We start from the raw sequence: 13,338 nt of genomic DNA on the forward strand, positions 1-13,338 counted from the left end.
CTCTAAACTCAGCTATAAGGCAATTCAACATTTTGGGTGCAACATAGGTCAGGTAAAAAAGAAGATACAAGAATTGCAAATAAGCATAGGAAAAGACAATCAAACTCTTTATTCATGACAGAAATGCAAATTAACACAATGAGTGAGTTCAAACCCAGTCTGTTCTGTAGAGTCAGCCCGTGATAGACAGAAGCTCCAGACATCGCTCAGCATCCCACAGTACATAGGGAAGCTCCCTGCAACTCAGAATTTCTGATCTGGAATGCCCATAGTGCTGAGATTGAAGGAAGACGCAACATTTTGACCACAGGACATGCACCAGTCATCCAGAACCACGTGTGGGATGCGCCCAGACTAACTGCCCAGGGACTGCACTGCAAATTTTGCTCAGCAGAAAGAAACTGTATTGGTCGATTTCTGAGCAACATGCTTATTATAGAACACAGAGGAGTCGAAGTTCCACTGGGCTCTGAACTGGGAGAAAAGCTAGTAAATGCTGTGGGGTTGAGCACGGTGCTAAGAGACATCGTTGGGCTAGGGATGTGGTTCAGCGTTAGAGCACATTTATCTATCCCCAGCACTACAATTAAACAAACGATGTATTTGACCCTCTTGACCACTGTGAGAGATGAATGTTAGACTGGAACTCTAGCGCATCCCCTGCAACAGGCTGGGAAAACCCCGTCTGCCCTCCTTCCCCCAATCCTGCCTGCTTGGAAAAACACAGGGCTAACATATCATCATTCCTCCACTCTGAGTTTCCGGCAACCCACCAAAGAGTGGCCACCCGGGGTTCAGTTTTTGACTGCGTATAAACAAAATCCTAGCCCTTAGTTCACATGTCATCACCCTGAGCCCAGACTCATAAAACTCACTTGCCTTAGCCTGGAAGCGTGGCTTCACTGACCTCTCCACCTGTGAGATAGGGAACCCACCTGAGAGCTGCCTCCTAATAAACCTGCCTATATCTTCTTTTAATCTGGTCTAATCTGGCTTATATCTGCATCACCAAGAGAGAGGAAAAGCCTATTAATAAATATTTTTCCTATTTCAGGCCTAGGAAGATGACAAAACACCAGGAGTAAAAGAACTGGGTCAGATCTAATGCCAGCTCCTCAGAGGCTGAGGCAGGAGGATCACTTGCTTAAAGATCTGCCTTGGCTATGGAGTGAGTTCCAGATCAGCCTGAGCAACTTAACCTCGGAAAAAGGGAGGGAAGGAGTGAGCGAGGGAGGGATGGAGAGAGAGAACAAACTGGGGCTTTAGCTAGATAGAGTACCTTCCTTAATTGCACAAGGCCCCAGCACTGCAGGAAGAGAAGTGAACTGCAGGTTTTGGGATGCATGCTTTTGTTCATCAGACAAGACTGCTGACTAGCATTCAGGTCTACCAAGAAGAAACAGTGACCTTGATAAAACAGGCCTTTTAAAACTGAGAAATAGTCCCAACCTATCCTCTAATGTACTTTCCATTCTCCATCACTCCTTGTCCTTTGTTGCATTTCCAAGCACACACACACCCTTTTCTCTTGAGATGTCAGGGTTTTGTTGTTGTTCTTGTTGTTGTTTTTAAGATTTATTTATTTATTTATTTTATGCATATGAGTACACTGTAACTGTTTTCAGACACAGCAGAAGAGGGCATCAGATCCCACTACAGATGGTTGTGAGCCACCATGTGGTTGCTGGGAAGTGAACTCAGGACCTCTGGAAGAGCAGTCTGTGCTCTTAAATGCTGAGCCATCTCTCCAGCCCCAGACATCAGTACCCAGGGGCCCCATGAATATGATTCAAACACTTTAATACTGAACTACAACCCTCAACCAGGCCTAATTTTTTAAAACTTATTTCACACAGTCTTCTGACCAGGATAGTTCATAGAAATCCAGACTCGACTGGCTTAGAGAGAGAGAGGATGATCTTGACACAGTAAGATGTGATGGTTTGTATATGCTTGGGAGTGACACTATTAGAAGGTGGCACTATTTTGGAGGAAGTGTGTCACTGTGGGCGGAGGGCTTAAGACCCTAACCCTAGCTGCCTGGAAGCCAGTCTTTTCATAGCTGCCTTCAGAACTCTCAGCTTCTCCAGCCCATATCTGCCTAAACATTGCCATGCTCCTGCCTTGATGATTATGGACTGAACCTCTGAAGCTGTAAGCCAGCCCCAATTAAATGTTGTCCTTATAAGAGTTGCCTTGGTCACTGTATCTGTTCACAGCAGTAAAACCCTAACTAAGACAGTAAAACTGAAAAATTCATTATAGCTTCAGGCTGTGTTCCACTGAAGTGCTACAACACCAGCCCTAATAACAAACACTAAAACCCTTTGAGCCCCTTTCTTTTTATGAAACAGTCATGTGGGAATTTCTTACTTAGTGTTTTGTGTCATTTGATGTTTCTTATAAATAGTAGGCATCTAACTGTGGTGGTTTGAGCAAGAATGTCCCCAATAGGCTTATATATTTGAACGCTGGGGCCCCAGTTAGTGGAGCTGTTTGGGAAGGAAGTGTGACCTTGTTGGAGGAGGTGTGTCACTGGGTGTAGGATTTGAGCTTTTAAAAGCCATGGCAGCCCAGTTAGCTTGCTCTTATACTTATGGATCACAGGTAAGCTCTCAACTACTGCTCCAGGGCCATGCCTACTGCCTACTGCCTACTACACCCACTACTCTAGCCCCCTGGAACCTTGAGCCCCGAATTAAATGCTTTCTAAGTTACCTTGGTTATGGTGTTTTGTTACAGCAATAGAAAAGTAACTAAGACACCAGCTATCAAAGTCTAAAGAGAATTGTCTAAGAGACAAGTGAGTAGAGCGTGGAGTTTCTTTAGGAATATGAACTATCATACATAGTAAAGAAATGCTGGATAAATTACATTCTATATTTGTACAACACTGAACCCTAATATAATCTATGAATGTTAGCTAGTAATAATGTGGCCTCTATGCAAAAAGCACAGCTCTCATCTTAAAGGGAGTAAGAGGTAGTTTATTCTGAAGCTGTTTTGAGTGGTCATGGCCCAGGAAACCAGTTCTAGGTTCTAGGTTCCAGCTGGAAGCTGTTTCTTTGTGTTTTATAGTTTTACTGAACAAAGTCATAAATCACAAGTTTAAAATATACTGGAAGCTGTTTCTTTGTGTTTTATAGTTTTACTGAACAAAGTCATAAATCACAAGTTTAAAATATACTGGTGATAATCAGAGAGGTAATTACAGCAAGATAGGGAAGGTCTATAGACCTCAGATGCTATCTGATGTCATTCTTAGCTTTTGGGTTAGTTGTCTGCAAAGTTAATAGATATGAATTATCTATTAGTCACAGGATAGTAGTTCTAACAGAGAGGTGGGTAAGGAATGGCTATTCATGGTGCTAAAGCTACCCCCAGATGAGATAATTAGCTTCTGGACTTGAAACAGCTGAACCTCACATCACTGCAGTTTTGATCAGTCAACCAGTCTCTGCACACACAGTTTCTGTCCTGGAATTCTGTTAACAATAGCAACACTAGAAAATTGTAATAACAGATGTTTGGGGAAAGCTCTGGTGGAGAGAGAGCATATGGGAAGTCTCTGAACTACCTACCTGAATGTCTGTAAACTTGGGGAAAATAAGAGTGCTTTTTCAAACCAATAAAAGGAGACATTGCTGCACACCTGTTACAACGTTTACAATTTAAAGACCAACAAGATTCCTGTCAAGGACAAGGAACCAGAACTTTGGGAAGCTAATGGTAACACAAAATTTCTACTTTGGGATACAGTTGATTTCTAGTTTCTTATTTTGAAATTGTGACATTAAACTAATTTCAAACTTATATGAGGGTTGCAAGAATCATTCAAAGAACTCATGTGATCTTTCACTTAAATTTCCTCGTGGTCAACATTGGATGCTTATGGACATATGTGTCATATAGATATATAGACAACAAAACTCTCTTCATTTTGAATTACTGTGTAGCAAAGCTGGCTTAACATTTTATTATCCATTATTAATGTTACAGTGAAATTTTCTTAATAAGCAGGACTCTCTTCAACATGACTACATGTTCACTTGTTCTATGAGTTCCCTCTAAATTGAAACATCACCTCCAGGAGGGAGGCAGATGCTCACAAGTCCCCGGCAATAAACAACTCCTTCCTAGCAGTAGAAAAAAAAATGAACAACTTCTAGGGAGAAGACTCTGGCCTGTGGAACTCTCAGAGATTCTAGGACTGTGGAGTGTGGAGCTGCCTGCACGCTGTGCAGATTGCTTAGAGTAAGCAGTAGCTTCCAGGGTCTTCCCTCTTGCTGGGGTGTGCTTTTTGCTGATGCAGCTGCTTTTAAGTCATCCCTGTTCCTTTTAAGTAACCTTTTACCCACATTTCTATTAGTAACACCAATATCAATCCATTGGTTCACCAAGTTATATACTGGTGCATTCATTATTTTGGGGTGAATTTGTGTGTGTGTGTGTGTGTGTGTGTGCGCGCACGCATGTTGTGTCACCCCAGGAAAAGACTGTCACACAACAATTACTGTTTTATTAAATAAAAGTACTTTATTATTTTGTATTAATTTATTATACAGATATTAATAATGTCTGTCTATCTATCTATCTATCTATCTATCTATCTGTTGGGAAGGGGCACATGTGGAGGTCTCTCCTTGCACCATGTGGGTCCTGGGGTTGAAACTCAGCTCATCAGGCTTGGCAGAAAGTGCGTTTACCTGTCAAGTCATCTTGCCCAACTAGAAAGTGTTACATTTTCAGGTGTAATGGTGACCTTATATTGGTTTCAAATGTCCTTTTCTGTTACACATATGTTTCTTTATAAACCAAACCCAGGATATTTGGTATTTAAAGCATTCCTAAGGAAGGTGAACATGATACAATACTGGCAAAGACATCTGAAATTGTGACCTTGGGTGACGAATACATGGGGTTGTTATAATATTTCCTCTGCTTTTGTGTTGAAAAAAATTCCATAATGAGTTTTTCTTTTTTTAATAGAAAAAGACCAGTTGGAAACTGGAAGAATTTTAGAGATTGGTGTGACCGTATTTGTGATATAGGAATTTTACTTTGGCTGCAATAGGAAGAGCTGCTGAACATGGAGCAAGGCTGGAGACAGGCAGAATAGAGAGCCAGTGAAGAGGTGGGAAAAGTGGACTACAGCTTAGGGGAAACCGAGGAAATGATGACAATTCGAGCGTGAGAGCTGAAGAAAAAGGGAATCCATATCTTCACTATTTGTTGAGTGCTGCCGTGTATCCAGGCAGGGGTCCCTGGAAGCAGAACAGGTCTCTAGTGGAAGGAGGGAGAAGATGGTTTTTAAGAGGCCTTTTCGTTACCTTGTCTGATCAGAGTGGTTGAAGGTGAGATGCCTAAGTCAACATTACTGAGTGAACAAGATAGATGCAAACAAGATGGACAGAGACATGTCACCTAAACCTAACCTGAGGCATGATGATGCAATTTTCCTGAATCAAGCTGCAGAGTGTAGACAACAAAGCAATAGCAGTGTTTGAATAGATAGGTTACTTATATGCTTGAAAAAAGACTATGTTCAGATAGTGAAGTTGGTATAGTCTCATGATCCTAGCACTGGGAGGATGAAGTAGGAAGATTACTGTGAATTCACGGCCAGCACATGCTGCAGACCCTGACTCAAAATTTACATGTATACATATGGACATATACATACATCCCTAAATATGTAATAATTTACATGAATGGGAACACTCAAACTTACATTAAATGAACTGGTCGGATAATTCTTTTTGTGGGAGTTGAAAATGCAAGGAGAGAATTTCAGAGTCCAGAAAGCATGCATGAGACATTTAATTAATGGTTCAAGGATAACGAATGTGAGAAAAAGGTTTTATGGTTTTTCCTCTCAGTAGTCTCATTCTGGGAAGGTCAGGTAAGACAAACGATTTAACTCATCAGACTGAGCTTTAAAAATTTCCTCTCGCTATCCAGGCAGAATGAAGGAATTCCAGAGCCTATTTCTTGTTTTGTGAAAACTAACAAGTCTTGTCACTTCAACCTGAGAGACTGGCTCTCCAACGTGCGTTGGCAGTTCGTGACTCAATTCCATCCCTCAGAAAGAAGGCAAACCTTTCCCCTACTCTTCTACTAGAAATCTTGAGCCTTGGGAAGTTGGGGCAAAGCCCCGCCCACTGGCCTTCTTCCGAGTGGGCCAAAAGAGTCAGCGGAGAACCCCGCCTCCAGACCCGCCTCCTGGCCTAGGCTCCACCCAAGGTCCGCTCACCTGCTCAGACCCACGCCCCTAGCCCAGTCTTCAGCTCGAGGCTCCGCCCCCAGCTTCGTCTCCCGCTGGAGGGCCTGCCTTTAAAGCGCCTCCCTAGAGCAGAGCCACACCCCCAGGCCTGTCACCAGCTCGAGACCCCGCCCCCAGGCCGGATTACGACTCGAGGCCCCGCCCCCAGCTCGGTCACGGTGTGGGCCCGAGCTCCACAGCCCTCCCGAGAATCACCGCTACCTCGCCTAGGCCGCTGCGCCTGCCCCGGCCGCCATGGCTGGGGGCCGCGGGGCCTCTGGACGTGGCCGGGCTGAACCGCAGGAGAGCTATTCGCAGCGACAGGATCACGAGCTGCAGGCCCTGGAGGCCATTTACGGCTCGGACTTCCAGGATCTGCGGCCGGATGCGCGCGGACCGGTAGGAACGTGGTTGGTCTGGCCCGGTGATCTTCAGTCTAGGGACCCCGCCAGACGCCTCCAGATTGGGGCGACCACTTAGATCCTGCAGGCTTTTCATCTTGTAGTTCCACCAACCTCACTTTCTGCCTCTGCGCCGCCACTGGTCTTGAGAAGGCAGCACCTGGGCTGAATTCTCTTCTCCCCCCTACCCCCCGGGTCGGCTCCCCTCTCAGCCGTGCTTCTTGTCCCCTAACCACTCTTCGTCCTTCCAACCATTCTTCCCCAACCCCGACTTGCCCCAGGCCTCGAGATGGGTTATGATCGCACATTCATAGTCACTCATTGCTACTTTGTGCTGGGGATGCTTAGGGGGCGTGGGCCTTGTGCTCTCAGCCAACTCACTCCCAGGTCACACTGTGTAAATCCTGTTTCCGGTGTGGAAGAACTTTCTGTACCTTCCTCTGAGGCATTTGAGGAATAGGTATAGAACACGTTTATTGTCGCTGTAATGCAGTGTGTACCCAGTTGTTTTATTTAAAACATCACTTTCCTTTTTTGTGTGGAAGTTAAGCTGGGGGCAGTGACAGTTTCTCCCTATCCTTGAATGGTTTGTCTGCCGAACTAAAATGTTCCTGGATATTGCCATTTTGGAAGTACCGCTTTCCTCCATCTGCCTTACTTCTGTAACTCACTATCTGCCTTATCACTGTACCTAGCATTTCTTTTAGGGATCGACTTTCCTTAGGCTGTCAGGGCCAAGCTTCTCCCACTAATCCAGTATGCTTTTTGGTTAAACTAATGATTTAGACGCTGGGAACACAGTCATAGATAAAACAGGCCAAAAGCCCTGCTGCCCTCAGGGAGCTTACTTTTCTAGACTTTACTTTAAGAGTTATTTGTAACTTTACATACAGTTTATACATGCTCCTGGTAAATAGTAAGATAACCTACAGGTCATCTGTCAACTTCTCTGTTTTCAGGGAACCAGAAAGTAGGGCCTAAGTCACCAGAATAGTGTTACAAAATGTGCAGGGGACTCAGGTAGAACCAGCTGGCTTTTCTTTAGTTTTGTGTTCCCAAGGTGCATTCCATTTTCCAATGGAAGAAAAACCATCAGCCATTTTTAGGTAATGATACTGATAATCCTAAGGATTTACAGTTGATCACAGTGAATCCAAGAATTTACAGCTGGTGGCCTTTATAATCAAGAAGACTAAACTCAGAGATACTGTAAAAAGCAGGTAGAGTTATTCAGTAGTAGGCTCTGGCTCTGGATCACAAGTAATATTGCCAACACTTACTTTAATAGGCCTCTCAGGCAAATAATTGATGTTCAGTCCATGAGTCAGAAGTTACTCTTTGAACAAGCTCTCGTTAGCACCAGCTACTTGCCTTTCTTCAGGGAAAGGTTATGCGGTACCACTATCCTGAATCTAGAACCCTTGAGGCCTAGTGGTTTTCAGAATTCAGAAGTGTTCTTAGGTATAATCCTAGGTGTATCCTCCTTCTTCCATGTCTGTGGGGGTGTGTCCAAAATGTAAACACAATGAAATGAATATATGAATATGCAAATGTCAGCCTGAACAGAGTGAAGACAATCTTCATACCTCTTCTCATTTCAGGCCAAATTTACTGCCAATAAACTCAGATCATTTTTTTAACTTTTGGGCATATGTCATGGATTAAATTTCAATTATGAAGCATAGTCAAACAGTTCAGAGTATATATCAGAAATTAATTTACGTATTTAAAAGTTTAGGAACCAGTCATTTAAGATATATTTTATAATTCAAGGACATTTAAAAACTATTATTTATCTTGTCTAGCTTTCCGTATCAGCAGAGGGTCTGCTTCCTCCCTCAGGAGGCGTTGCAAACCCTCCTTGCTTCTGTCTCTGGGCCCATTGGTTGTCTCTTTAGTCTTCCTCAACATTGAACACTCTTTTCAGTTTGACAGTAAATGAAGGAAACCTGCCCCATTCTAATTTGTATTTCTTTGGTTAGAAATCATGTCAGCTACCTTTGTTTGTAAATCACTATTTTTCTTTTTCTCTGTACTGTTCTTATTTGTTGATTAATTTTTCTACCCTAAGGTCTTATTTTCTCACTCAGTGGTAAAAAGGTAGAAGATATATGTTAAGGGAATTAATATGTGGTAACATAAAACAAAAATTTCCTCCTAAATCAATCATAGACCTATTTATGTAATTTATACAGTAAAAATGTTTAACAGAATCAAAATGAACTATTTGTTTTATGAACCACATGGATTTTATCCCCCTCTTTCCTGATCTAGAAAGTACTTCCCAGTCTGGGGTAGAGTGTTTGCCTAACACACCCTAGGTTTGATTACTCAGTACCAAGAAACAAAATGGGGTGGGGGGAACGGGAGGAGGAGAACCTCCTCCCTACTCCAGTGTTTCCATAAAAAAAAAGAAGGAGAAAGAAAAGAAAAAGGATAAATTGTCAGATGTTTTTGTTTAGCTATTTAAACTATTTAATTATTTCAAGACACACAAGAGTTCCACCTGCCTCTGCCTCCTGACTGCTGGGACTAAAGGCATTTACCACCACACCCAGTGACTTCATTTTTTTTAAAGCTTCCATCAGATAAATGTAAAAGAAATAGCTTTTTCAAAAGGGTCTAGATCACCTTCTTGTGCTGTCCATTCTCACAGTCTGAAAAACAGGTGAAGTTCTGCTGCCAACCTGAAGTGCTGCCTTTCTACCCTTACCCCCTCCCACCCCCCACCCCCCACCTCTCCAGGCTGCTGGCTGCTGGCCCAGCCTGCTTACAGGTTGCTAATCCTTCCATTCCAGTGCTTGGTGTAAAGTTTTCCAAAGTTGATATTAGAAATTCCCAAATGTATTTGCATCTGTTCCTTGCCACTATCTCTTTTAAGTTTCAACACTGTTATAACATTGTTTTAAACTATTGTAGATTCTTAACAATCCTTGGTGTTTAACATTGTTGCCATTCACTGAACTGAATTTTCCTGACCAGCGTTTCAATGTGAATGTTTAAATACCCTTGCCTGTTATCTTCATTCACTTTCTGCTGCTATAACATGCTACTACAGATTGGAAACTTTATAAACCAAAAACAAAGCACAGTTTATTTCTTACAGTTCTAGAGCCTAGAAAGTCTAAAATCAAGGGGCTATGCCTTGTGAGGGCCTTGCTGCATCATAAATAGCAGAAAGCATGGCATGGCAAAGGAGGGTATTCCTATGTGCTCGTGTCTCTCTTATAAAGCCACTGATCTCATGATCGGGTCCCCTCTTCTAAATATCAGACTATATTAGGATAGATTAGTTTTCTAATGTATGTACTTTTGAGGGACACATTGAAACTATAGCAACTGGTCCAATCCTGTTCCAATATCTATTAGAAAAAATTCTGAATGTTGTGATGTTTGTTCAAAATGGAGCTGAATATTAAATTTTAAAGAATCTAATGTTTGATTTTTTTTAATTTGACAATGAGCAAATGTTTGAGAAAGAAGATAAACTTAGTGACTATACACAAAGTATTCATTTTTTAGACATGAAGGAAATAAATATTTAAGGCATTTCATATAAATCTAGAGGAATGTTATCTAATCCATTTTCTGAGCACTTGCCATTAGTATCTTTCTGGCTTTTACTGTCTTCATTTTTTCCTGATATGATATTTGTGTGTGTGTGTGTGTGTGTGTGTGTGTGTGTGTGTCCGCATGCACACACATGAGTGTGGGCATACTTGTAGTGTACCCTAATATGTGCTGAGTCCAGAAAAGGATATCAGGTGTCTTTCTCTATTGCTTTCCACTTGTGGTTTTTTGTTTGTTTGTTTTTAATTGAGGCAGGATCTCTCACTGCACTTTAAGCTCACCATTTTGGCTCGGCTGCCTCCTAAGCTCCACTAACCTCTGCCCTCCAATGCTAGGATTATGGGCACACACCGACGGGTGGATGTGTATGAGTTTTCTGTGGATCCTGGGAATTCACTCAGGTCCTCCTGATAATACATGAGGCCCACCCAGCCATCCTTCCAGTCCACTGTCTCCATTTTTTGGTTCTGTGCAGATTTACAAGCAGGCTGCCCAGATTATCTCCCTTCCCCCATGACTCTATCCTGTTTTCACACAGGCTACTTCCATCTCAGTGCTATAAATCAGGAAGAGAAAACAAGAAGCTATGCCGATCAAATGCAAGGAGGATAGAAGCAGGAAACTAGGTAGCAATTCTAGACCAGACACCTCAAACCAATTAGAGTGATGTGCCTGTTGTTCTTAACAATTACGATAGATACATATGTACACACAGTAACCTGTAAGTGTACTTAGGAATTATTCACACTGTGTTTGATGGACATTTATATAACGAATTCAAGTGTTCTCCGTAGAGAAGAGTGTCTTAGTGTTGTGTAGTTCTCCGCTGAGCTACTGCCTCCTGAAGCTTGCTTCCTGCTTCAGTGACTCGAAGCATTTAGCCATGGCCTCCCTAGACACTGTCCCAAGGGTGCTAGTTACATCCAGATAGACTCATCTTCTGTGCGATAGAGAACAGTCTGAGCAGCTCGAGCCAGGCTCAGTCCAGGAGACCTGACGGCTCCAGTGTTCTTGGGACGTTGTGAATGTTCAGTGTTCTTCTACATCTCAGTGGTCTGTCTCCGTTGGCTTTGCCTTCACTGTTGGCCTGGTTCCGGAGTTGTAATTCTGAGGAACTCAGAAAGGTCAGTATGACTTTCACAAAGCAGACAAGACAAGTCATCCCTTGGCTAGGCTGTCATAGACAAGAGTGCCCTGTCTGGGATGCTCTGGCCATGCAGGCATGTGCACTCGAGGGATGATGTGTGAAGCACCTTCAGCACTGCCCAGTCCAAAAAACCCAGACAAATTCAAGTGAAAACTCTTTGAAGATGTTTTTATAACTGGAAAGTTCATTTTGTAAGATGCAGAAAAGTGCATTCTTAGAATTATTCATAGTGTGGAATCTACAGTGCTAACTATAGATAATTTTTTTCCTGGGTAATCCAGTATGGATGCCAAACCCTTCTCTTTCCTACTCAGTAAGATGACCACAGGTATGCTGTTTGTATCAGTTAATAAATACTCATTCAGCACTTAGGATGAGAACTGACAAGAAGGAATGTTGATCCACTTTCAGAGATAACTTAGCCCGTGTGCCATCTTCCTGCTTCAGCATTCCAGAAACTAGGATTAGAGCTGTGAGCCATATTTCTTGGCTCTCCTTTTGGTATTAAAATACTATATCTGCCCTAGGAAGATAGCTCAGTGGATAAAGCATTGGGTCAAGCTTGAGGGCCAAAGCTTGGAATCCACAGCCATGGTGGTTGCCTGTGATCCCAGTACTTGACAGACAGAGACAGGACCCCTGGGGCAAGTTGGCTACTTAGTCTAGATGGAATTGGCAAGCTTTGGGTTCAAGAAACCCTGCCTCAATAAACAGAGTGATCAAGGAAGATACCCTGACTTCAACCTCAGGCATCGCTATGAAAATGCACACAGTGCATGTTCACCCATACATACATGCATCCATACAGACACATGCATCCATACAGACACATGCATCCATACACACACATGCATCCATACACACACATGCATCCATACACACACATGCATCCATACACACACATGCATCCATACACACACATGCATACACACACACGCATACACACACACATGCATACACACACACACACATGTACTCATACACACACATGCACTCATACACATGTACCCATACATACACATACACCTGCACACCTCACACATGCCAAAAAAAAAAAATCTGTATTCTGTTTTGTTCTAAAGTACTATATATTGGAAGAAGTAATTTCTTAACAGAATGTTAATTGGTGATTGTAATGTCTTTTCAAAATTTATGCTCAGTGAAACAGTAGTCGATAAAGACGTGACTTGGTGTAGGAAGCACAGGTAACATTTTGACTAGCTTTCCCTCCATGTGTCTATCTCACAAATGAAGCTGGATAATCTTCTACCTTTGCCAGGCTCCGTCAGAAAATAAATAACAATAATATAGGTAAAAGCGACTGATAGGACTTAGAATAAGCTAGGCCGGTGGTTGTATGAGGAGTAGCCTCAGCTAAAAGATTGGCTGTAAATTGGTAATTGTAGAAACTGTATGGTGGGTACAAGATTCTATCATATCATTGTCTCTATTTTTGGTTGACATTTTCCCTAATTAAAAACTTCAAAAAGAAAGTGAGGCTACTTGGGGTTCAGCAGTTAAGAGCGCTTCCTGCTCTTCCAGGGGACCTGTGCTTCCCAGTCCCCAGCTGCCTGTAACTACAGCTCCAGGGGGCCCAGACCTTCCTTTGGCTTCTTTGGTACCTGCCCACAGGTGGCATATGTTCACAGAAACACACACGTAACACAAACTAATTTTTGAAATAATAATGATAATTCTTTGAAATGGAGCTATTTGTTCTTCCTATCAACAAAATGATTCCTGTTAGGACTTCTCTTGGCATGTAAAGCCACAGTGCTGGCCTGCTGTGGTGGAGAGTGGCTTCACCCCACCTCTGGGCTCCTCTAAGGAAACCCCAGCCCCTCCTCCTCACTGTCCCTCCTTACTTACTCCCTGAATGCTGACCACCCCAGCTGCCTTGCAGTATCTAGGATCCTCACTGTGCCAGCCTGCCCGTCTAGCTGTTCTCATCATCAGCA

The 13,338-nt window shown here is 42.8% G+C and overlaps 1 protein-coding gene across 1 annotated transcript in view; it reads left to right on the plus strand.

The window, feature by feature from the left end:
- The first annotated feature begins 6,425 nt into the window (after window positions 1-6,425).
- The window catches only part of Eif2ak4 (eukaryotic translation initiation factor 2 alpha kinase 4), an 83,489-nt gene continuing 76,576 nt past the window's right edge, over window positions 6,426-13,338 (plus strand). Inside the window, exon 1 of the mRNA XM_028766827.1 lies at window positions 6,426-6,661. Coding sequence (XP_028622660.1) covers window positions 6,518-6,661 — 144 coding nt within the window. The 5' untranslated portion in view covers window positions 6,426-6,517. The remainder of the gene's footprint in view (window positions 6,662-13,338) is intronic.

The sequence above is a fragment of the Grammomys surdaster genome, unplaced genomic scaffold, assembly GCF_004785775.1.
Source record: "Grammomys surdaster isolate TR1022 unplaced genomic scaffold, NIH_TR_1.0 170, whole genome shotgun sequence".
NCBI classification, from domain to species: domain Eukaryota; kingdom Metazoa; phylum Chordata; class Mammalia; order Rodentia; family Muridae; genus Grammomys; species Grammomys surdaster.